Source organism: Dermacentor albipictus, chromosome 4 (genome assembly GCF_038994185.2).
Source record: "Dermacentor albipictus isolate Rhodes 1998 colony chromosome 4, USDA_Dalb.pri_finalv2, whole genome shotgun sequence".
Classification (NCBI taxonomy): Eukaryota; Metazoa; Arthropoda; class Arachnida; order Ixodida; family Ixodidae; genus Dermacentor; species Dermacentor albipictus.
The window spans coordinates 165,183,894-165,210,017 of NC_091824.1; the positions used below are offsets into that span (position 1 = coordinate 165,183,894).

At 45.2% G+C, this 26,124-nt stretch overlaps 3 protein-coding genes across 12 annotated transcripts in view; 1 reads left to right on the forward strand and 2 right to left on the reverse strand.

The window, feature by feature from the left end:
* LOC135899961 (acetylcholinesterase-like) overlaps positions 1 to 26,124 on the forward strand; it is a 478,426-nt gene that overhangs the window by 416,699 nt on the left and 35,603 nt on the right. The gene's annotated exons all lie outside the window — the stretch shown is intronic.
* LOC135899954 (acetylcholinesterase-1-like) lies at positions 1,550 to 11,163 on the reverse strand. Of its 2 annotated transcripts, none has more exons than XM_065429345.2 (3): positions 9,496 to 11,163; positions 6,377 to 6,526; positions 1,550 to 4,182 (listed from the first exon to the last, which is right to left on the reverse strand). In XM_065429345.2, exons 1-3 carry the CDS (start codon positions 11,058 to 11,060, stop codon positions 3,969 to 3,971), a joined length of 1,929 nt encoding a protein of 642 aa, XP_065285417.1. In that variant the 5' UTR covers positions 11,061 to 11,163; the 3' UTR covers positions 1,550 to 3,968. The 2 variants fall into 2 exon arrangements, with proteins under 2 accessions (XP_065285417.1, XP_065285416.1); XM_065429344.2 differs by lacking the exon at positions 9,496 to 11,163 and adding an exon at positions 7,229 to 9,472.
* On the reverse strand, positions 21,216 to 22,763 carry LOC135899930 (acetylcholinesterase-like). The gene has a single exon (XM_065429305.1). It carries the CDS (start codon positions 22,761 to 22,763, stop codon positions 21,216 to 21,218), a length of 1,548 nt encoding a protein of 515 aa, XP_065285377.1.

Sequence of the window (26,124 nt, forward strand, 5' to 3'; positions counted from 1 at the left end):
CGATCACCCAACTTTATTGTGCAACCACTGCCGGACACCTTGGTGTATCTCGTGCCTACGAACGTGTCCTTCATAGTTTCTTTTGGCCAGGCCTCCACCATTACAAGGCCGCTCGCGAATCATGTCAACGTCCCGAAACGCCTTTACTGCGGCCTGCTGGTCACCTTCAGTCGACTGATGTCACCACGGAACCGTTCTGTCGAATTGTACTGGAGCTTCTAATTTCGTTTCTCATATCTATCTTGGGAAAGAAATGGGAAGTCGTGGCTACTGATTACACCACGCGCTACTCGATCACCGGGGCACTGCCAACCAGTTGTGCAACATATGTTGCCGATTTCTAGCTACGCGACGGGATCTTACTTCACGGTGCTCCGCGACAGTTGCTTACTGACCATTTTTAGACCCGTGTGATTGCTGAAATTATCTATTGCTGTTCTACTCGGCATGGACTGACCACCTCTTACCACCTCCAGATTAGGGTCCTCACGGAGCGCTTCAACAGCACTCTAACAGCCATGTTGGCTATGTATGTTTCCGCTGATTACCGTTATTGGTACGTGGTTTTTCCATGCGTAATATTTGCTTATGACTCCGCTCGTCATCAAACTCGTAGGTTTTTCCCATTCCACGTATTGTACGCTGGAATGACGAGAGGCAACGGAGCTAGCTGTGGAAGAAGACGGCGACGCTCGAGCCATTGCTGATGACGATAATCTTAGTGACGTCCGACAACGGCAGCATAAGACCCGCATAAATAGCTTCGCTCTAAAAGCTCATAGCTCATTTCCTGGTACAAGGGACCGTACCGTCTGTTGTATCAGGGGACTCTTGTCACCTACGAAATTGCCCTCGTCAATCCCACATCGTCAAATCTCATTTCGTCCAGTGACGTCGTCCACGTCTCTAGGCTGAACGCTTACAACTGTGCTTCAGCTTACTCAATTTAGACGGTCCGGTATGGTTTTTCTGTCGCCCAGGGTAATGCTACAGAACAGTTACAGCTGATCAAGAGCATTGCTGTGAGAACGACGACGATGGCGTCATAACCCTGCGCAAATTGTTCTTTCTGGGCATTGCTACGGTGCGCCTGTAAATGCAACTGTATAGTCTTTTCTTTGTCTCTTAATTTTCTACCTAACAAAATTACACATAGTGGTGCTCAGTCTCCTACGTTGTATGTATGGACAATTCTAAAATTGCTTCGAAGGACTTCGGTTTTTATATGTTTTATTTATTTATGAATGCTGCGATCTCTCCTAACTGGGTACAGAAGACTACAAGAGATGCAGGCATTAGCACGAATAACGCTCGAATAGTCCTTTTCAGGATCGTGCTCTAGCCATTATCTATAATTACCAAATGTATTATTTATCTTATAAGTTCGACGCTTACCTAATAAGCTAGCTTGTGTCCTTGATTTTACCAATTCACTTTGTACGAGCGCATTCACATTGTACGAGTGCTTCCTTATAGGAGCTCATTCGTCACCATTGAACACCATTAGACATGGCTGTACCGGGGATGCGGGAACAAGTTTTAAGAAACATTATTCCTAGACAAAACGAAGGAAAAGTGTTTTATTTACAAAATATGATACATTGTAAATTCGCGCAAGTCTCACGGCACAAATGGGAAAGCAATGAGAAGCATGAATGAGCAACTCTCATATTGGCTTTGCTAAATCCGCCGTCTATTGGAAAGACCATGTAGCACAGCATTTGTCCAACGATGTATATTCTTTAGCTGAATTTTATGGGGCCACATCTGTTGGGCCATGCAGGTAAGGACATTGACGCACGTGTGGTGCTTCGGAGCAAACCTTTTTCTCACCGTGTACAGTTCTTTAGTACTGTGAGCTCAGTATGAGGCCGGATGTCGACATTATTGTATAGTCAGCCTCCACGTGCTCAGTGGCATGGTCGGGCCAAGGCATTCCACGTATTTCTGTGTCTGTCTCTGCGGAGACGGGAAGATTAGACAACGAATTTTTGATCCTGCCTAATTCATCATTGGACCAGGTAAAACTAATTGGAACAAACAACTACTGAAATGCGTTTAGGAACATCTGAGACAACATTTCTACTATGTACTCCCCTAGGAATGACCACCGGGATATCGTCTTGAAAGTGCGATGTCTGTCGCAATCATAATTGGTTCACTAAGCGGGGAGTCGCTGTAGCACCCACCCTAACTGCTACCTGCGACCATGCAGCGTTGCAATCGTTATATTTCAACAGAGTCGACATAGCATCCTTAGCAGAGCAAACATCTAAGACTCCGACGCGTGAGTCATCTATGCGAGCCCCACCTAATAAAGGCGATAGCGGCAGATATAAATTTCAGAGAGCTAAAATAGCAAAGACCGCTGGGATCCCAGACCAATACTTTAGACTTTTGTTACAGCTGTAATGGAGAAAAATTCGCCAGAATAGGTTATCAGAGAGCTCATTTGTGCAGCGTAGTAGGCAACATGAATTTCACGGCCATAAATGCCCATATTCTGGGAGGGGTAGGCGTCGAAAAAGGCAGTCCTCGATATTTCCTTGCGTCGCTCCTTGATGTGACAAAGAGAAGAGACCCCTTAGATCTCAGCAGAGCAAGTTATGTCGCAAGGTTATCCAACGATGCACCCCGAGGTGTCGCCAAGCAGGTAGAACAATAATTTCGCGAAGCATGTGCGGAGACTTGCACCAAGCGCGCACTCTGCTCCGTTCATTTGGAGAGCGCTTTTCCAGCACCTTGAAAGCGAAATAGCACGGCGCCGATTTGACTCAGAACACTCTGGAAATCTCTCACTAGATCGGTGATAGCGTCTCGAAAGCAAAAAAAAAAAAAAAATACGAAGAGGAACAATCTAGTTTGTGCCACTTTTGGCTGCCATTATCGCAATACCTGCTTTCAATCGGATTAGATTGTTAACGCTATTAAAATAAGACGAAATTTTAATCTCTTAAATAAACACTGCGTAAATTTTTCAGAACTGCCTATGTAACATATAATTTGCATGTACCTTCATTCTGAGAAAGTCTAAGGAGAGAAGCACACCTCAGTGGCTAGGCATGCAACCTATCTTAGGATCACATATTTACTTCTGATATAAAGCGTTACCTTTACGTATGTCCGTGGTAGTATTTGTGTCTATTGCTATAAAGAAGCTGCTGCAAGCATAAAAATGACACGTTATGAGACACTCCATAACAAACCACTAAATACGAAGAAGACATTGATGGAAATGGCTGGCCTCCGACTACAACATTCACAATGGACTATCTCTCCAAAAAGTGTTGAGTGCTTCTGTAATCATGCTAGGTAATATTCCTACTGAATACTGATTGAAGAAGCACTCACATGCTTTTCTGGGTGATGAGAAGCTGGGCCTCTGCTCGACTGTAGAATCGCTGTGCCTCAAGTGCGCGTGCCATAATCTGGAACTTTCGTACTCACTTTCTCTCTATCTCTTTCACTCCCCCACGTGAAGGGTATCAGACTGGACAGCCTCTCTGCCTTTCTTTCGCTCTCAATCGTTTTCTCTCTGCTGACCACCTGCCTTATTACCGTAAATTTTTTCATGATGAAACAGCGCCAAAGACGAACATCGCTGTCACGCAGCTGCCCCTACTTCTGTAAGTTACTAAAGAAGACAAAGTGAACTACATTTTCTATGTGTACAAAAGTAGGCGAAAGCTGCGTGATGACGAAAACTTTCGCATTCTGAAATGTTTGAACCAAGCATCCACGCACTACCTAATAATGTCTATGAAGTCGCTACACGAAGGTCGCTATGCATTATACAGTACAAACAGTTGTACTTATTTTTGTTTTGCAAGTTGGCCCCCCTGCCGTCATCTCATTATTTTCTCACTCTTACAAATATACCAAAAAAAAGTGAGTTGATTGCCTCAGTGATGAACGATGATTCTAGACTCTGGTACTTATCGAGAAATATAACTACTATCGGGATATAACTACGCCATGCAAATCCAGATGATGAAGGCGAAGAAAGTGAACAGCACGGTAGACGGCTCTGGAATGTACGAGCTAGAGTACAGCTCCAGTCTGAGGTCACTCTTGGTAGCCGTATACTGCACAGCAGGTCGTGTTGGCTTGGCGGGTGGCGACGGGTCCGTGGACGACGGCTCGGACCACCGTGACGTCTTCTCAGTCGATACGCCTGCGCTCCTGCACCAGCACAATATTTTCACATTTCACATCATCCTCGAACTCACCTGATAGCCTTAGATGATACAGGAAATGCGTGTTCTGGCCAGCCTCATTGTCCCTCACGATGCATTGTGGCAGTCGCTATTTTCCAGCAGGCGGCCCGCACACTAATTGCAGTTCTTCGTTAAGAACTGTATGGTAACTACGAGATGTAAAGGGAGCAATATAATGATATACCTGTTAACATAATCATGATGATTATTATCACCAGCCTACCTTTATGTCTACTACAGGACGAAGGCCTTTCTCTGCGGTGTCCAATTACCCCTGTCTTGGGTTAGCTAATTCCAACTTGGGTCGGCAAATTTCCTAATTTCATCACTCCGCCTAATTTACTGCCTTCCTCGACTACGCTTCCCTACCTTTAGCGTCCGTTGTGTAACTCTAACGGTCGACAAGTTATCTACCGTACGCATTACATGGCCTACCAAGCTCCATTCTTTTCTATTATTATAAACCAGAATATCGACTATCCCCGTTTTCTTTCTGATCCACACCGCTCTTTTCCTGTCTCTCAAAGTTACGCCTAACCGTTCTCGTTCCATTGCTCTTTGCGCGCTTCTTAAGTTCTTCTGGAGCTTTTTTGCTAACCTCCAAATTTCTGTCCCATATGTTAGCACCAATGAAATGCAATGACTGTACACTTTTCTTTCCGACGATATGGGTAAGCTAACAGTCAGGATTTGGTGATGCCTGCCGTATGCACTGCAAGTCATTTTTATTCTTAAGTAAATTTGCTTCTCGTGATCAGGTTCCCCTGTGAGTAATTGGCCTAAGTAAACGTACTCCTGTACAAACTCTAGAGGTTGACTGGTGGTCCTCAATACTTGTTTCCTTGCCAGGCTATTGAAAATTACCTTGGTATTCTGGATATTAATATTAAACCCCACTTTACACTTTCTCGATTAAGGTCCTCTGTCATATGTGGTAATTCGTCCCCAGTGTTGCTGAACAGGTCAATGTCATCTGCAAACCGAAGGTTGCTGTGATATTCGCCGTTGATCCTCACTCTTAAGCCGTCCCAGTCAAGAGCTTGACTACTACTTCTAAGCATGCAGCGGATAGCATTGCTGTGAATACAAACTAACTTAATGGTGAGGAGAATATAGGATGTCATAATTCCGTCTGGTATTACACAGGCAACGAGCCGATCATAGCTAAAGAGGGCGACGAGCAGGCGGCTATGATGGCACACTTAAAGGACCCTGCATTACAAAGACAACGCAGCTCTTGAAGCCGCCCGCTCTCTCACACCTAATTTTCACAGCTAGTGAGTAAACAAAGAAACAAGGAGGAGCACTTAATAGCAAGCTTTAGCTCAGGGTCTCCTATCTAAATACATGGGAAAGAAGAAATAGGTTTGCTCCCCAATCGCTGCATCAAATTCGATGAGCTTTCTTGCGTTATAAAGAAATAGAATAAATCTAGTGACTGTTGGTAGCAAATTTTTAATTTACATCTTAAAATTTTTAATAAAAAATTGTTGCAAATCGCCAATTTCCAGGAAACTAAACTATGAAGTTTGCAACTCTGTAACTCAGCAATGAAAAACAATAAAAAATTCTGGGAATTGTATATATTAGTAGATCTAGAGCGTAAAAAATTGCTGTATTATATATGACTCTTAAATAGGCCACTGATATCGAGAAGGACTCTTGCAGTAGCCTTAGAAGCGATCTAACAAATTCACGTAACATGTAGCTTGATAAATCAAAGTTGTCTGCTTTGGATGCTCTAATGGATGCAGTTTACGGAACTGCGATATTTGTTCTTAGTACAAAGCTACGAATTTGTAAAGTTCTTGCTTCCATATTTTTTCAGTCTTACCAATTTTTGAAAGTTACTTTTAAAAAATTCCGGCCTTAAATTAACATTTCGGTTCTATTAGATGCTAGAATTTAACATTCTCTCTCAAATACAACACATTTCATTAAAATCGGCTCACAGGTTATCTTAGAAAAGCGGCTCTGCGTTTTACATATATTTGAATAGGCGGCATCGGAGTTCGGCGTGAGCTAAAGCTTCTTAAATGACAGTTCGTCTCCCGGAAGTACCGCATGTTTTTGTAACCGCGGCTCCCTAATTCGTGCCCATCCGGCAGGATGGTGATACCGACGACTATAGTACAGACATGACCACGAGTGATACTTACTGCTTGAGTAGGAATGGTCTCCAGTATTCACAACGTTCCTTCTTGGGACCAAAGCCTCGGGTGTAGTTGTTGGGCTGCAGGTACACGAACTCCGGGTTCTCGGCCGAGTACTTGGGCCACTCAGCGTTCGACAGTGGAATCTTTGGCTTCCTAATAGAGAAGGAGACATACCAGTTGAACAGTTGTACTTTACGTTCTCTAAGCCAGCCTTTGCTTGGTATAAAATTATTTGTCGACAGACCCATATGTATTTACTTTTTACCTTCTATAATCTTAAGTTTCATGCTTGTGCCCCTGGAAACAAGTGGTTATATCGGTGTCCTTTTATCATGAAAAAACCTGTGGGTAAGCATTAAAAATCTAAAAACCATTTCGATAAATATGAAACATCGAAGAACGTCATTCATCGCAGAGCTTGATTTTCCTGTAATATATTAGGGCCGCTTCTCTAAAAATCTATCAAGACATTCTGAGACGGGCATTGGGACTCAGAAGCGAAGCCGTTTATCATTTCGTCAACTGACCTAACATATCGTTGTCTTTCTTTTCTTTCTTTTTTTGAATCAGCGAATTGGACAGGACAATTTTTTGAAACAATTATGGTAAAGGCACCTCGTAAGTGGCAATATGGCAAACAAAATAATGGAATATTAATATTACTCTGTGACTGATTATATTTTCCGCATGTTTTTCATATGTCAGCAGTATTGATGACTGGCGGTTTGGGATACCACTTAATCAGTAGAGCGTTAAACGTTGCCCGTCGGATAGGATGGTGTTATGTGTTTTTCTTTCTCTGAACACCGAGGACGCAGGTGCTCTCAGAGAAGTGCTCCCCTTTCACTCACATACCCATCCCTAATGAAGGCGGACCATATTTGCAGCAGCTCTTCCATGAACATTTTATCCTCCTGCGAAGCCTTTCCGTTCCTCATTTCGTCCCCGTACTTTCCACTGGGCGAAGTGAATCGAGGCTCGCTCTTGAACGACCCCAGCGATCCCATGGTCAGCGGCAACTCGCACCCGTGAGCGATGCCAGCCCAGTCGGGCCAGAAGCTGTACGAAGGCTTGTATGCGAACAGGTAGCGGTACGTCTGGGCGCCTTGCTCTGCCGCCTTCGTGGCGAACAGGTTCGTGGGGCAGACAAACGCGGCGTCGCCTATCAACTCGGATAGAATATCCACAATCGTACCGTCGTCGTTGGAGACGCTGTAATCTCCAAAGTAGGCTCGCACGATGCTCTTTCCCGTGTGTGTGGGGATGTCGAACGCAAACTTGAGACCTAGCGTCACGGCCAGCCTGTAGTCGAGATCGAAGAAATGCATTAGGTAAGGCATGGCGGCACGAAGCGCGTACACGATGAAGGTCCCTTCGTCCCCCACAGTCCCGAGAAACACCTCTCTGACGTGTATATCCATGTTCTTCTCATCCAGCGGGTGGAAAGGCAGCATGTCGTCGCCGTACACCGGAAGAAACATTTGACGCTTGATGTTCACCGCCGCCATTCTGGTGCGGATCGAGACGTGGTCCAGGCGCTTGAGGCAGCCAACGACGTTGCCAATCTGCGCGTCCAGACTTAGGCCAGTGTCGTAGCAGCCTAGCGTGACCGCAGTGTTCACGAACTTAGTGATTCCGCTGTACGAGAGCGCGACGATCATCGTGAGCGGAGTGCCGCTCTGCAGCAGCAGCCTCCTGAAGAGGCCCCGGCTTTGTGGCGAAAGGGCGTGCAAGCCGGCCGCTATTGCGCCCGCGCTGTGACCACTGAGCGTCACGTCTCGCTCGTTGCCGCCGAAACGACGTATGTTGCGTTTCACCCACTTGAGAGCCATGAGCTGGTCCCAGAGGCCCATGTTTCCCGGAAGAGCTGGACGTTCTGCAGAGAGGAACCCGTAAAAGTACACGCGGTAGTTTAGACTAACGAAGACGACGTTCGTCCGTGCCACGAAGTTTGTGCCGTCGTATATGCGCAGTCCGGAATCCCCGAATTGGAAGCCTCCGCCGTGCAGAAACACCAGTACAGGAAGCTCCGTAGTCTCGCAAACCGAATCGTTGATGCAGGCGCTTGCTGGCCGCCAGACGTTAATGTAGAGGCAGTCTTCAGAAGACGAAGAATAGTTTAGCCGCGCGTCGTCGTTGAATACCTGGTCTGGTTGAAAACATGGAGCAGGAAACTTGGTCGCAGCGTAGGTTCCATTCCAGGCTTCAGCAGGTCGCGGCCTAGACAGACGAAGGTTCCCGACTGGTGGCTGCGCGTACGGGATCCCGAGGAAAGCGTCGACATCCCCATAATCGGTTTGTATTTGTTTTCCCGTCACAGATCCTGCATGTATACGAACCACGGGAGAGGCGAGGCCGTAGTTCAGGAGATAGGTCACGATGCAGACACTGGCACATATCCACCCACTGCTGCAAAATATTAAAGACAAAGACATGATCTAGCAACTGTGCCGCTCTACACAACACGGTGAGTCGTTGACTTGTTTCTTCAGGCTGTAGAAGCCCTTTTCCACAGGAGCATACGCACACGTCGCTTGTCCGAAAACTCAATCATAGCGTCCGTTCGGCGTCTTGTGCACCCGTCTGCCTCGGTTACGTTTGAGCGAATGACGTAATGAGGAACAAGAGAAGCGTGTCGAAAACCATTAATTACCTATGCGTAGCGAGCACGCATCATGATTGATTCACGTACACGACTTGTTGTTTACTCGGAATGACATCAATGGCTGTCCGGATAACAGTAAGCAAAACTGTTCGTTTCCAAGTTATATCCGTCAAAAGTTGTTGAAATATTATTTTTACTTTCCCGATAACAGCATTTGAACTGACATATAGTTTTGCCTCTTAGAAACTGGTAACCATTCTTAAACAAGGCGCCACCACATCGCATAGTAAATAAGAACAGCGAGAGTGACTACTTCAACTAAATACAACTAGTTATTTCTGATACCTTCAAAATTCTGAAAGAAACATTGTTAATCACCATTTGAAGTTGTAGAGCAAACTTTGCGCATGAAACAAAAAAACAACAACACTTGTTCTCGCATAGACATTGGGAATTCCCATGTTTGCGAACTCTGTAAAAACTATAATTAGGCATGCTTTTCTTGTTTTCACCGTACCCCGTTCTGAAGTACGAGGAGAGCATCTCCTGGAGTTGGTTAGCAAGCACACGCTCCTCTGGTGTGATTCTCGCTGCCCCGATAGCGAGGCGATGCTTGGCTTTCTCGGTTACGACATCTGTGAGCTTCGTCGGGTCAGCAAAAAAGTCTAGGGTTCCCAGCATGAAAGGGATGTCGTCCGCATGTGTTGGGCCTTTTGGATTGGGCCAGGGCGTAGTGGAGGGTACATGGGCAAAGATATACGCGTACGTATTGATGCCTTGCTGGGACGCCTTTTCCGCAAAGAACATCGTGGGACAGTTGAAGACAACGTCGCCGAACATGTCGTCCATGATCTCGAGCACCTTTTTCTTGCTGTGCTTTTCGTCGTAGTCGCCGAAGTACTCTTTCACAATATGCCTGCCCGAGGACACAGGTATCTGGAACATTACCGACAGAACGATGGTCGTAATAAAGCGGTAGTCATCCTTCAGGATATTTTCGAGAACGGGCGCCGAACGGCGTATATTGCGCACGAGGAAGTTGCCCTCGTTTGCCGTGTGTCCCGTAAACAGTTCCTTGGTGTTCAGGTGATTCCAGGTGTCATCGGAAAGCGGGTCACCAGGAAGGAACTCGTCACCGTGTGTGGGCGGGTAGAACTGGTTCAGTGGCTTTTCAGCATTGACAGCATCGATTATCTTACGAGCGTCCACCCGTTTCATGCAGGACAGTACGTCTTCGACCTGCTCCATCAAGCTGCGCTTGTGGTCAAAGCACCCGACGGTGTCTGCCACCGCTGACATCCTGGCCGCCCTCCTGTGAGACACGTTGAGGATTGTGAGCGCTGGCGTGCCGCTCTGCATGATGAGGCGCTTGAACAGTCCTTTGCTGTGCGGCGAAACAGCGTGAAATCCGGCCGAAGCACCACCAGCACTCTGCCCCCAAAGAGTTACATCGTCGGCGTCACCACCGAAGTAACCGATGTTGGCACGAACCCACTTGAGTAAAAGATGTTGGTCCCAGAGTCCCATATTTCCTGGAAGCTCCTTGTTGTCCAGCGACAGAAACCCGAAAATGCTGACTCTGTAGTTGAATGTCACGAACACGACGTTCGCTGTCGGCGCGAAGTTGCTTCCGTCGTACAAGAACAGCGCCGAGTCTCCCCATTGGAATCCTCCACCATGTATGAAGACGACGACGGGCAGCTTAGCGTCACATTTTGATAAGGATGCTGCACAATGCTTCGCCGGTCTCCACACATTGAGGTAAAGGCAGTCCTCGCTCCCGCTGGAATAATTGAATGGAAGCTTGTCCGCCAACGGCAAGTCCGTCTGGACGCAGGGATGTGGCTTCTTCGTAGCACTGCGCGTTCCCTTCCAGGGCTTGGCGGGCTCTGGTTTTTTGAAGCGCAGATCTCCAAGGGGAGGCGTAGCATACGGTATTCCTAAGAACGCGTCCACCTGGCGCTTGTTGACGGTTAACCGTTCTCCAGAGACGAGGCCTGTCTCTGTGTAGACCTGCGGTACATCTCCCGCAGAGACAAATGCCAACAGGCAAATTATAAGTAATGCGTGACACGGCGTCATCTCCGCAACAGTGTCAGCGATGTCTGGTGCTGCCGGTGTGTATGGCGCTCTCTTCTAAAATGCCGCTTGGCGACGTTGTGCTCGAGTGCACTGACGCCGTTTCTAAGAGGCACTGAACTCTCAGAGAGCGAATTCCCTCCTTTCATTTCCTTCCCCTTCCTCCTTCACCTTGCCTCTGTGCCCCGCTTCGTGTTTGTTGTGTTTTGAAAGGGGGTCGGAGAAACTAAGTCAACGGAATGGGAGAGAAACCTTGAACGCTGATCGCCTATATCTCCACCTCACTGTTTCCCCTACGAAGGCTTCCGGACGGTGCCGGATTACGCATCCACGATCCAATTAGAAGCCGAGGAGGTAACGAACCGGTTCACCCTTCCTTCCGTATCCTAACAGCATCGTGATCCTGGCGCAACACAGAATCAGCCTTGCACACTCGGTGATCCCTATCGTCGAATGTCACACAAGAGCGGCATTGCTACGGCGTCACGTATATCTCGGCGAGATGCAATCGAAACAACAAAATCAAAATGCGACGCTGTCACTTCTACGATTTCAAGATAATTCTGCAAACGTAGGTACAAACGTAACTACCTCAAAACGCTAACTTCAGTCCCCTAATTAAAGCTACTTGAAAGTTCCCGCTTACATGTTTCTATCCAGCCATTCTGTTCTAGCGAACACAGCACACATTTCCTACTCTATTGTTTACGAGAGCTTCGTGTATGACTCTGGCAGTATGCGCGTGAAGTGTTCGCTTAATAAATCAAAGAGTTCGGAAAGTTCCGCACCGAGTCAAGCCATAAATAACGCACATACATTGTTATATCTCATATAGCTAATTGCCGAAGTGAGTACTGAATATATATTTTCTTTCGCAAATTCAGCAGTTCATGCAAAAAAAAAGAATATTTTATTTGCCACTCACTAGGGGGCCCCAAACTTACTTTCTCAGGATAAGCTCTCTGCAGAAACACCGCAATACGAGATCGCCTATACAGGTCATCATGAGAAACTATTTGTTTTCTATCGATGGCGGAATTTTGCTTCACTCCTTCTAGCTTTCTGTTGAGGTCATGCCTGTATGCCCCGTATGACACAGGAAAGTAACAGCGGGTGGTCATTCGAGAGATTAATATGAGGTATTTAGGTCTTATTCAGTACTGTTGGCAATATTCCGAATCTTTAATACTTACAATTTTCATTGTACGGCCATTTAACACAAGCTTTTTAGCCTTATGCCTAATTTCAGCTAACAATAGTAGCGCCTACACTCCTCACGTTCAGTGAACATCCCAATGGCGCGGAGTGCGTTCTTCTTTGCTTGAGCTCCATCTGCTGGCAAGTTTATCCGAAGTCGCGCAGGTCGTGTGCGTTCAATGTTCAACCACCCTCGCGTTGTTCAACGTGCCCCTGTGTATAAATGCATCCATCGTGCTCTTGCTTTCCACCCCCATCGGAATGTGGCCATCGAAACAGGCAATCGAACCTCAAGTCTCGTGCCTTCGTCATAGTGTCTGAGACGCAGCGGTGAATTGTACATATCGAAAATATTGGCATATTTGTTAGCGGAGCGAGTGTTACCACATTTTGACCATCCATTCGCTCCAGCTTTAACGTGCTAGAAGGGCGCGCAGATAGAATATCTGAGCTCCATGTCCAAGTTCTTGCTCGCAGTGTTCTTGACTTAAATAAGCGTCAGTGCTCGGCCAAATTCTCAGGCCAGCGGTGGCTGTAGAAACGCATAACACTGAGTCCCGTGGGGTCACGCGTTGTCGAAAAACTTTTGCACGCTTTTCAAACCGCACCGGTGACAGTTCACGTGTGACGACTTTCCACACGGCTTAATGGACACTGCATGATAGTTTACGTTGCACAGGGTGAATGTAAACGCAATTGTGCGCTTCACCGTTGGTTTAACAGCACTTAAAGAATACACGCAAGATTGCCGCACTACTGGCCGTTGGAGACACTTTGCGTGTATTAGCGGGCTTCTTTCACGCTGGGTAAAACACTGTTATGTAGCCCGTATTGAGTAACACAAAGCTGTATCGGTAGTCTTTCATGTCGCTCTACAATTTTTTCGTTGACGCTTTTCATATAATTATAATATTTGACAAGTTGATTATTTAATTAAGACTGACTATCTAATGAGGCGGAATGAAAAAAATAATAATTTGAGTAGCTCCAAGCAAGGACAAACAACATCACCTTGGTTCGGTCCAGCTATGTGGCATTTGCATATCTTTAAGGTATGGCTAAAGTTACGTGGGACACCCCGTATATTCCAACATTGACGTTGGATCTAAATTCTTTGTGCAATACGCGCTCATTCGTGTCACGGCCGGGAGGTGTGCTTTTTATTTGGGGATTAATTTAGTTATATCTTAAGTACAGTTGTGCTTGGCATTAAATGATATTTTAAGCTTTTTCATTTCATTTCATTTCATTTTATTTCCTTAAAGGCCCCATTGAAGGAGTATTACATAAGGGGTGGGTACATACATAAATAAAGAAATTGAAGGCCATATTTTTATTACAGGGTAAGATAATTTGTTACGGTGTTTAAAAATGTGCTAGGACAGGTTATGACTGTGATTTCGTTGGAAAGGCCGTTCCAGTCTGTTGCTGCACGAAAAAAGAATGAAGACGAAAAAGTGACAGCGCGTGTACGTGGGCGCGCGACTTGTTGCGGGTGACCGGTGCGACTGGATATGCGTGCCGGGGGGAGAATGCATGGTGCTTTGCCAAGTGAGCTGTAAAAGAACTTGTGAAAAAGACAAAGACTAGCAATGCGGCGGCGAGATGCAAGCAATGATAAGCCAGATTCTGTTTTTAGTGCCGATATACTGATGTTGCTGTTTTTAGTGCCGATATACTGATGTTGTAGGAGTACTTAGAATGAATAAATCTTGCAGCTCGATTTTGAAGCTATTCCAGTTGATTGATGAGATATACTTGATGAGGGTTCCAAATGGGGGATGCATATTCTAATTTCGCCCTGACGAGAGACTGATAGGCTAGTAATTTTACATGTTGGGGGGCGTGGCGCAAGTGGCGTTTAACATACAATAACATAATAACAATAACAACAATAACAGAAGAAGACTTCTTCTGTTATTTTTCTTCCTTTCTAACTTTTTTCTTTTACCGAGGTACCGAGTTTATGTATAGAAAAATTGTATCATCGTGTCAACTTGTTTATTTAATTGTTTAATGTCATCTGCTGCTTCTTTTTCTTTGTCGACGGTGTTTAGATATTCATGCTCTTCAGAATGCGCTCACCGGTAATCTATATCTTCAGTTTCATCACAAAGTAAATAACAAAACAGACTTCACTGATTCGCTAGGACACGTTGCCGAGCTAGTTGGTTTGGATTCATAATAGACAACGGAGCAGCACGACACGACAGGGACCAAGAATAAGAAGACACATACACAGCGCTAACTCTCAACTAAACGTTTTATTTTATCGCGCGTGTTACTTATACAATGACAATGGACCGATAATAAAACTAAGGAGAAAAACACATAAAGATGCAGTACAGAATCCACAGGTCTAATCACTGTAATTCATCATGGAATATGTGTGCGTAGCTACCGTCACGATAACCACCGATCAGGACAATAAATTTGTTCGTACTTTCGTTCAAATCTCTTTGTCACCTCGGTGTCACCTCGGTTCTTAACAGCTTCGTTGGTCATTCGCTTTCACAGGGAGGAATGGCACACGATTTTTCCTATATTTGGTATACCCCATTCTTTGACGATTGGGTACTTGGCAGTGCCTTTGTGTCCATTTGGCCGGTCGCTCAGGATTATTGGGAGCTACTGTGGCTCAAGTAGTATGTCACCGAACTCCCATGCTTCGCCGGGTAAGGAGGCCATCGCTGGTGTTATCTACAATGTAGCTCGTCCCTTCCTACCGACCGACCGACCGACCGACCGACCGACCGACCGACCGAGTGAGTGAGTGAGTGAGTGAGTGAGTGAGTGAGTGAGTGAGTGAGTGAGTGAGTGAGTGAGTGAGTGAGTGAGTGAGTGAGTGAGTGAGTGAGTGAGTGAGTGAGTGAGTGAGTGAGTGAGTGAGTGAGTGAGTGAGTGAGTGAGTGAGTGAGTGAGTGAGTGAGTGAGTGAGTGAGTGAGTGAGTGAGTGAGTGAGTGAGTGAGTGAGTGAGTGAGTGAGTGAGTGAGTGAGTGAGTGAGTGAGTGAGTGAGTGAGTGAGTGAGTGAGTGAGTGAGTGAGTGAGTGAGTGAGTGAGTGAGTGAGTGAGTGAGTGAGTGAGTGAGTGAGTGAGTGAGTGAGTGAGTGAGTGAGTGAGTGAGTGAGTGAGTGAGTGAGTGAGTGAGTGAGTGAGTGAGTGAGTGAGTGAGTGAGTGAGTGAGTGAGTGAGTGAGTGAGTGAGTGAGTGAGTGAGTGAGTGAGTGAGTGAGTGAGCGAGCGAGCGAGTGAGTGAGTGAGTGAGTGTTCACTCGCCCTTGCTCCATATACTGGGGTGTTCGGTATAAGTACGTAAGTTTCTCAACGAATAGACTGATATGAATTTTGAACGACAAAGTAGTGCTATAGCGAGTGCTCGACTACTCTGTATAGTCAAATGCAATGATGAATTTGTGGGCTCGTCCATAGTACTTTTAAAGATTGCAGAACTTTTACAATAGGGCATAATATTCAACGGCTTATTTTATTTTGTTATACTCGATATACACCATTCTTTGGACCATTGGGCACCTGGCACTGCGTATATTTCCATCTGGCGAATCGCTCAGGATGACTAGAAGCGACTGTGACACGAGTGGTATAGAATTCGGAAATTTACTTGCGTACGCGTCGTACTTCTGTCTGCATACACTTCTGATCACCATTTTTGCCTTGAAAAGCATCATACATGGCCTTCGTCCTCGTGACATCCCTGCGTTGACTTCTCAAACTGTGTCCGCATCATTCGCTATATACATTTCGGAATAGCTTGTGAACAGTGTAGGGTATAAACATAAGCATTGCATAGTACTAAAGTTGTGACCTCCGTGGTACGTAAACATGAATATTGCATGATATTACACGTTGCACTGGGTGAAAATGGGCACAATTGTGCACAGCGCATCCAATTGCATAGCGTTTATCTATAAACGCTTGACTAAATTCGCGCATCACACAAGTTACAACATATAAGTTGGATGTGCATAATTTAAATGCCACACGAAATTGTCTGCAGCATGTCTCCTTGATCATCATCATCATCATCAGCCTGGTTACGCCCACTGCAGGGCAAAGGTCTCTCCCATACTTCTCCTTGATCCTTGATCACCGTGGCGAATTTGGCGTGTTGGTACATATTTGAATAGGCGGCAGCGCAAACAAGACACTGACGGAGGCAACACGACAAGGGCGAGAGCTGAAGTCAGCGCTCGTCCTTGGCGTCTTGTCTCCGTCCGTGTCTTCTTGCGCTGCTTCCTTTTCGGTATGTTTCCACAGAGCACGAGCATCGCTCGAATGAGGTTCGCAAAATAAATTCGCTTACAGATAAGCCATGTGTCTTTCCTTGATGCATATCCTATGCACCCAAAAAAAATAATAAACCACTAATCGACACCCATCACAGCCTTCGCCGACGTAGCCTCATCACTGTGTTTGATAGAGCAGCGAAATGACGAAGTCCTTCAGACGGCTTGCTCATACTTCCTATAGGGACGCTTAAATCGAAATCAGTTTCTCTATTCGATTGCTGCGTTATTGCTGCAGTGATTCTCCTTGATTATTTATTATCTTCACTGCTAACGAGCCATTTCACGCCTCCTATACGGCTACCTTATATTATCGGATAGTACTACCAACTTATATCGAGCGTACACATAGAGCAAAGTTCATCTAATCTTGGTCATTCATTCATTTAATCTTGGTACTGATTTATCACCTGAAAATTTATAATTTGTGGACGTAGCGCCAAACAATCTCCCCTGTTGCGACCAATCCACGACTGAAGAGACATACTGAGGTGTATGTTTCCTAAAGACCGGTATTATTTAAACGTGCAGGAACTGGGGAAGAACAAAGGTTGCGAGTGCCACCACGACTGTGCTGTACCTCAGAAGCTGTGTGCAGCAGTGCGCTAAGGCAATACATGCCTACATCGTGCTCCCAGGCAGTGAGCAATGGAATGTAAACCTGATATACCAATGGCTGTCCCCTATTTTTCTTTTTTTTTTCTAGCAACGTAATGCGCGCATTGTCGTGCAAAAAAGATGTAGTCATTTTTTTTCAATAATGAGGCATGAATAAAAATGAATGTAATACTGTTATTCCAACATACATAAGTAAAAAGCTTGTAAATGACTACTAGTGGTCGCAATAGTAATGTACAGATTAGCGTGACCTGCAATCAACAAAACGGGAAGTCCTTGGGATAAGATATAACGTTTTTAAATACTCTAATACAGAGAGATAAATTGACAGTAAAGGCAGAGCAGCTAATCAGAATAAACTCCTAATTGGCTACCCTGTTCTGGGAAAGAGAAATGCTAGAACATATGAGGCGAGAGGAAGCAAGATGCGAGAGAAGGAAATGCCTGCTAAAAGGCAAACACCTGACAGCGCTCGCAGTCTTTCACAAAATACAGCTGTGCTTTTAAAATTACTCTAGCATAGATAATTTGGACCAGGATGGATGAATTCTTTCTTTTTTGATACTTGACTCAAGTAGGTGACACGCGATGGAGAGTGCGTTTCCTTGCGAATTGAAGCGAGAACACTCTGAGAAAAGGTGCGCAATTGTTCCTTTGCATTCAAAAACATTGCACTTGTGAATGCCGGCCGTTCTGAGGAGGAATGAGTACAAATTCGTGAATGCCACTCGAAAGCATAGGTGGCACAAGAGAGGCAAGCCACGTCATATTGAACCGCTCGGAAGGCGGCGATACATCTCCTTCCAGTACAAATTGACTCCGCAATTAAGGCCGGCGAATCAGCTAGCACAAACCACACTTTGTAAAGAGACAGACGAGTACGGTAAGGATCACCGTGCTTGTAGCACATTTGAAGCCACATCTGTCGGTAAACTAAGCCGGACATTAGATTCGAGAATCACAATGCAGTGTAGCCTTTGCTAAGGCACTACTTTTGCGCCCTCTTCACCTTGGGCCTTCAGTCGTGTATGGCGTAGTTTTGGGACACCGTCGACAACCTTCCAGCCTTTTCAACTTGACGACGATCATCGCGCCTTTAGGTGTTGCGAACGTATACAGATAGCTTCGGGTTTTGCTAGCCTAGTAAGCTCGGCGTTTGCTATCCCTCGTTTGCAGTGAGCGTTGCAAGCAATACATATATACCACACAATTTTGTTTGGTTCAAAGAGTTCTTTTTTTTTTCTTGAAGGCGACAGTGTTAAGGGCCCGTTGTCGCAAAAAAATCCGGCGTCCCGCGTCCATTGTCGATCGCCAATATAATTCCGTTACACAGAAACTCAAACACAAACCCCTTTTCTAGCGTTTCTACAATTCATAGAATGGCGCGCCCCGTTTCTTGCAACACCATCCAGATGGCGCTCGCCTGCGCACATCCGCGGCCTACACAAGAGGCCGCGTATGTGCGCAGAACGCTCGTCTTCGTGCATAGCGTCTTCTTTTTTTTCATTGCCGGTGGCAGGTACCGCAATGCAGTCTGTTCAAGGGGATTATCTGAAGAGGCGAAAGCGACTTGCGCTGCAACTCGCGATGTCCAGGTGACTAATTAAGAAGATTCCCTAATTCATTGCTAAGCAAACATGACTTGATGATTGCTATGCTTCAATTTTGCAATTGCAACATGTGTGCTAAAGGGAATAATTAAAAAAACTAACTTGTGAACTTTCCAAATTACCCATCTAGATACTGCCCAGTTATTTCCGCCTGCTTATTTAAAGCACCTGACCAGGCCGTAGCACGTTAGATGCTCTATAAGATATTTTAAATTGGATAGAGAGGGTGCTAAGGCTAAACATCTTTTACAAACGTAACATTCATATACATGAGACTAAAGAACTAAGATTTTTGAAAATTTTCGAGCCGCAAGAAAAAAAAATTTTAAATGTGTAAATATCTTCTCCTTCGTAATTAAAAAAAATGGGCAAATGCCCTGAACTACTGTAGCATTGCGCATAAGAACTGCAGACGAGGATCTTTTAAAGAGTTCATTTCGGTCACGGGAAAATGTCACATTGCATAACAATTCTCCAACTTTTTTGCTCGCTCAGAGATTCTTGGCGGCTTTTGCAAACACAAAGGCTATTTATTTGCTGTTTAGGTGCAGGAGGCTGATGCATTTCCTATACTTTTGTGGCAGTGTACTTACTCGGGAAAGTTCTTGCAGATGTAGTGTTTGCTACGCATACAGTGCTACGTTCCTGGTTTGTCACCGGGAAAGGGAGTTTAACGGCTTGGGTGCACTACACATGTTTTTATTTTATTTTTTCCATGCGATAGGTTACCCCCAGGCATAATACATGTTGCAACAAAAAGTTGGAGGGTGCTTAAGCTTAGCTTTTAAGAGTGGAACGCGATAGCGAAGATCCCTGCCTACTTCTCACGCTTCCTGGCGATTGTAGCTTATGTAAGCTTAATGTTTACAAGGAAACGTTGGCATCGAACGCTATGCATGAAGGCAAGCTTTCTGGTAGAAACGCGGCCTCTTGCGTGGGCCGCGGATGCGCGGAGGCGAGCGCCATGTGGACGATGTTGCAAGGAACTGGGCGCGCCACTCTAGGAATTGTAGAAACGCTGGAAAACGGATTTTTATTCGAGTTTACGCGTAACAGGCTATGTTTTCTCGAATATTCAAATTACCATCCAACGCTGTCATGTCTGTAGGTTGTGTGTAAGTCCTACCTTACAATTTTCTGACGCATTTTACTTTGTGAAATTCAATTAGTTCAGTAACATCTATCCGCTACACCGACGGCGTGCGTGATTGGGTATGCGTGGTTCGTAAGAACTTTCCGCTCACAAGGCGGTCGACGCTGGACCCAGGACGCGGTACGCCGGATTTTCTGCGACACGGAGCCCTTAACGCTTTCGTGTGAAACATTTTAAAAGGCATCACACGTATAATAAAAAGGTTTTTTTTTTTTGCATGAAGTCTAACAAGGACCGCTGAAACGACCCATATGTATCCAATGTTGAAAATCAGGAGGGAGGCCTGGGCTAATACCGTTGCTCTCAGGTGCCTAGACGCATTTTGCTACACAATGCACGTGGCATTGTTCATAATTTTGAGAAGGAATTGCAAAATTTAATTTAATTGCACGATTAACGAGAAATTATGGAAGTTTCGCTAATTGCAAGTAGGTGCACCTGGAGTAAATAACCAATTACACTCCAGAGCTAGCAGTCAATATCGAGGGAAAATGTGAAGGAATATAGCTGGTAAAACACAGGGCGCAAGTTAAAGTGTTATCTGGGACAATTGGGAAAGTGACAAAAAATTATTAAGGACACACTAATTGAAGGGCGTCGTTAGGGTCACGAAGTAACTAGCGTAATAGTTGCATAAGAGCTAAAGACGGAATTCGAACGTAACTTTGCACAGATACAGACAAACTTCGCTAAATATACCCGCGAAAATTTTTCTAGTGTACGTATCTGTTATGACATACTGAAAAAAAAGACAAAGTACTGGGTAGTTCCCGGAAACGTCTTAAGTTGCGGCGAAATCAATTGAAATATATCTATACGAATATGGCGATATGTATTTCAAGCTCAAATTTGCAGAGACGTAGTTAAAGATTTGCATGTGCCAACCTACGTAGTCTGTGATTAATGATTCATGGATGATTAATATTTAATTAATCCCTTTATATAGATAGGGGTTCAATCTATTGTGGTGGTTGAGAAAATATCACTTGTGTAACACGTGTATGAACGAAATTGCGTTCCGAGAGCACCCGCGTGATCATGTTTGGCGGGAACACGTCGTGGTTTCACTGGTATGTGATCAAGGATTGTGCGAACCTCGCATAAGTCTGGTAAGAGTTCCTCGCCAGCATTGCTTTGCAACCCTTCTTTTTTTCTGAGGAGGGAGGGGGGCAGTTAAAGAGGCCGAGGGGGCGTAGTGTTCTCTGGGAAACCACTATCCGGTCCAACTATCTGATTCATGGTATATAGGAAGAGTAAAGAGAAAGATATACCCACTTACCCCGTCTTTACAAATGCTCCAAGGGATTTCACTAGGTTCATGCTAAATGAAAGTTCCGCAGATGTCGCATTGTAGTTTCTGAACCATTCCGGCAAGTCGCCCCATCGCTTTGCACGTAAGTTCTCCTTTAACGTCGCCACAGAACCCAGCATGTACGGCAAGTCGTCCGTGTGCACAACGCCCATCCACTCGTCCCAGATGCCAAGTGGCGTACGATGGCCATAAACATAGCGGTAGACGTCGTGTCCTCGCCTAGCCAGCTCCTCCCCCCATAAGTTTGTGCTACAGACGAACACAGGGTCTCCAAATGAGTGGCTAAGAGTCTGTAGTATTTCATCAGTACTGAGGTTAATCGCAGAGTTCGGAAATAAAGTCGAGATGTAGTGGCGTGCTACTGAGAGAGGAATAGAGAACGACGTGCTCAACACAATAGCTGTAGCACCCTCGTAATAGTCGTGCAAAAGAGGTTCCAAGTCTCGAAGCCTTTTTATCGGGTGGTAAAAAAACACGGTTCCTTCGTCAAGCGTAGTGCCCATAAGCATCTCTTCACCATTAATGCAGTCGACATTGTCGATATCTATCGGGTACTGCGGCACGAACGCATCCCCTGAGATTGGAAAGAACATGCTCGATAACTGGCCCACTGCTGCGAGCTTGTGGATTACTTCGCGGGCGTTCACTTTCCTCATGCACTCCACCATCGCTGACGAGTTGCTCGTACGATCGGTACAATTTAGCTGTCCAACCAGGTTGTTGAAAAAGCTCATCTTATTGCGGCGCTGAAATGCTATCAGCGATAATGCCGTGCCGCTTTCTAAGATGCACCTCTTAAAAAGTCCTTTGCTCATTGGAGACAAGACATGGATGCTAGCAGACATGGCTCCTGAACTCTGACCGTACAGAGTAACCAGCAGTGGGTCACCACCAAAGGTGGAAACGCTCCTTCGCACCCATTGCATGGCCAGCAGTTGATCCCAAAAAGCCAGATTCCCGGGCGCATCAGAGGACCAATCACTGAGAAATCCGAACACGTTTGTGCGATAGTTGAAGCTCACAAAAACAACTTCATTCACTGAGGAGAACGCAATACCGTCGTTGTAGAAGGCTGACGCGTCGCCCCACTGGAAGGCGCCGCCATATATGAAGAGTACGACGGGCAGCAGTGGAGACTCGTATTCGCAGTTGTTTTTAGTGATGCAGCTTGGCCTCCAGACGTTTATGTGCAAACAGTCCTCGGACGAGGAAGTGGAGTAGTTGAGCAAAACATCGCGGTTCAGGAGATGGTTGGTTTGCATACATGCCGGCTGAAACTGGCTGGCGTCTCGCACGATCTTCCAAGGCTTCACAGGCAGTGGCTTTCGAAATCTGAGCTCGCCGACAGGTGGCTGGGCGAATGGGATTCCAAAGAAACCGTCTATGTATTTTCCTTGGTGAAACAAACGTACGCCCTCCACTGGCCCGTAAGGTGTGCGGACCACGGGCCGTTCGGCACCGCAGAGCAGTGAAGCCAGTGCGGTAACTATGACTGCTCCCCAGCGAGACATGTCTACGTCTGTGCTTCGCCCTTGGCTGTCTAGCCGGAAGGATCAGCCAACCAGCCCAAGACATGTACACGAAGGTTTGACAGACACGCCAAACATGTCTGCAAGGCGGAAAATAAAGGGGCTTTGGATGCTTCCTTGTGCTAGCACAGCTTTCGCACTACAGCATTTTTTTTTTACTCTCGCTACAGGGCAGTTCTGACTGTGCTTTGCTGACGAATAGATCAAGACTTATGGTAGTTGTCATTGCGTTGTTTCCCTACTATAGAACATTGCCGAACTATATGCGCTAGCGTCAGTCAAAACGATGAAGACATAATGGATTTCTAATTTTTAGGCTAACGATTAAATTTCAAGTTTTTTTCTGATATTTAGTTAAGGAGGACGAAGGAGGACGAAGTTTAGAAGTGAGACAGCGTCCTTTCAGCGGCCAATTTCGTCGGGGCATTCACATGCTGTGTGCGTTGTCGGTTAACCTGCAACAGTGGCTTGTACTCTCAGTTACAAGGAGACCAAAACAAAAATTTTGAATGAGCTGCCAACTGCCGCGTGTTTTTCAAGTGAACTGACTGTCAAGTCACAAGACAAAACAAGATACTTTAGAATATCCATTGCTATAAAAATCATGTATGAAACATTAACCTTAAGAAATTTTATGTTGAGAAAGTCTGCGCAAGCTATAAACAACAAGTGGTGAAGGGAAGCGCTGTACAGAAGATAAAAACTAAACCCCTGGCATGTGGATGACCTATTAAGCCTATTTCATAGAGAACAAGAGCTAAAGATAGCGGCAAGGTTTACGTGACTGTAGATATTTTTCTGATCGGCTATAGGGGATGTAAGCTTACTATGAAGCAATTATTTCTATCTTAAACTCAACATTAGAGCATCTATGGCATGACGACTTCCTTGTACTGAAGGAACAAACTCCGGCCGAATGTAGTAGTTTAGCTTAGAAGGAAACTTGTACACTGGGGCTACAAGGTCATCCTTCGACACCTGAGCAAGAGCTAAGTCCTCTTGCCAAGGAACGGTAAGCTCTGTAGCTGGCCTCGTATGAACAAGCTGAACTTCGAATGCGAAAACGACTTCTTCCGGTTTAACCTTTTTTCACTTGTCTTGTTTATCTTTCGCTCTCTTTCTCGGTGTAAAGATGGAATAGTTCTAATATTTAAGTCCTCCTGATCTGACCCACTGACACTCTCTGGAAGTGTGCCGCTTCAGTGCAGGGACGTCGTCAGGCCAAAGCAGTTCTAGTGCCATTGCGTTTATAATTGGAAACGGAGTTTCGTAGTCACCTGCATATTATCGGGGGAAAATAATAGTTTCAGAAAATGCAGACAAGTTGGTATCAATCAGTGCGATCTTACCCGATACTCTGCAGCGGGAAAAAGAAGGAGTGTTAATACGAGAAATAAGTAATGCTGACGACAGCGAATGGGAGCAATACCTGATTACAGTTTAGCCCGAGTTCACAGGGGATTGTGCACTTCGCACACTGGCAACCCTCACCGAAGAAGTTGACACATCCGCCGGCACGTCTCACTCGAAAATGTTACGCCTTGTTATTAATCATTGCATCACTTCAATGTCTCCTGTATGGAGAATGTTTTCTTCATTTTATTATTTCCCCAGAAACTCATTCATATCGTTCATGGTTTGCCTCTGTTAGTTGGTTTCACTGCTTTTTAAAGGTATGCCAACAAACGCTCGCCTACCGTTACAAAGTACCGTGTACGAACTCGCCCAATATGTAACTCTTACGGTTTCGCTGTACCACACCAGTGCTTTGCGCATCGCCGGCAAGCTTGCGCTTTGGTCGCAGTTCGAGGTGATTTTTTCATTGTTAACTCACGTTTATTGGCTGAACGTCTCGACATAAACAGCACATGACTACCATAAAATACACCATAAAATACCACCTCTACCATAAACGTTATAACACCTTTATACTTTTTCCGTATGCAGCTCCTGGTATAATCCAATCGATGAGCGCAACGGCGAATGTCATTTTATCAGGCAGGCAATCTTTCTGGAGTTTGTTGTGTTGCTTTTCACAAGAAAAACAGAGGTTATTCAGAAGATATATTCTTCTCATATGTGCTTACAGAGATTTCTAAGTGACCCATACTATGTTCCTGTTCGCTATAGTTATTCATGTCATTGCAGTCTTTCGCAGGATGCTCGAAGGCTCTGCATGTTTAAAGGGAAAAATGATTCCTCAATGTCTGTTTTTCTGAGTTATCCTTATGTCACGGTTTTCTTGCTTTATTGAAAGCATGGTATTATAACCCAGTGGAAGCCATGTTCTGAAAAAACAGAATTTCTGTTCAAGCGTCACATGCGGTAAGGCCATTTTGATGTTTGAGCTGACTGCTGTTTCCTGCCTTCTGGAAAGGCTAGTTCATCAGTTATTGAGGGACTGGAGATCGTATATAAAAGTTACCTGCCCATGTAATACTGCTTCACTGATGAGTTGTTCTACAAAGGGCCATTTGAACCTTGAAGACTTTCCGGAATTAAAGAAAAGTTACCGTGTGCCAAGTGTACGTCGTTGTGGCTACGTCAGCATAATGATTTCAGCGGATGAATGCACAGTACACTGATATTGCCGTGGCTTTTTAAGCACATCGCTATGGAGTCTGTACCCCGCCGACTGGTGCTTATGCATGTGACTAATTTTCGCCTCACTGCTCGCAGTAGCACAGAATGGTGCAGGTATAGAACGCAGCATGCATACATCAAAAAACTTAAATTAAGTCATCAAAAGGATCGACTTGTTTTACGAGAGAAATGTCGCTATAATATCGCTTAGAGTAAGGAACCATCGGCAAAATCCACAGAATACCGCTACCGTGACGCAGCATGCATACGTCAAAAAAACTTAAATTAGATCATAAACGGGATATAGTTGTGTTACGAGATAAATGTCGATATAGTCTCGCTTGACGCTAAGGAAGCGTGGGTTAAAGCTACAAAGTACGCTACCATAACGAAAACATAACGACCTTTGAAACAGAGAAACCAAAATCTTTATTTATTTGATATCTTAAAACTTAATGTCGCTAACGGGGAAAGAAAGTAACGTCCAGAAGTTTTTTTTGTCTCGAAAAGAAACAGATATGCACAAGAATAACTAACCTGACCTGGCCGATAAACGCGCGAGCAGTAGTGCTGTTATGCGTTTAAGTGACCGAGCTCAATAATCTCGGTGCATAGTGCAACCAGTAAGCATGTTCTTGAACACTTTACTAAAATTTGCACACACAAGCGCAACATAATTAAATATTGAAGAAGCCATCTCCGGCAGCATTGCATGAAGGAATTAATACAGAAGCGATTATCACAAATCTGGATCTATATT

What these genes read in the sequence shown, in the direction of transcription:
- LOC135899954 (XM_065429344.2), bottom strand. Translation starts at nt 8,808, where the DNA reads ATGTCTTTGTCTTTAATATTTTGCAGCAGTGGGTGGATATGTGCCAGT. An exon ending in TCCGCCTTCATTAGGGATGG is followed by an intron (nt 6,527 to 7,228) that starts GTATGTGAGTGA and finishes CTTCTCTATTAG; the next exon opens with GAAGCCAAAGATTCCACTGT. An exon ending in AGACCATTCCTACTCAAGCA is followed by an intron (nt 4,183 to 6,376) that starts GTAAGTATCACT and finishes GTGCTGGTGCAG; the next exon opens with GAGCGCAGGCGTATCGACTG.
- LOC135899930 (XM_065429305.1), bottom strand. Translation starts at nt 22,763, where the DNA reads ATGTCTCGCTGGGGAGCAGTCATAGTTACCGCACTGGCTTCACTGCTC.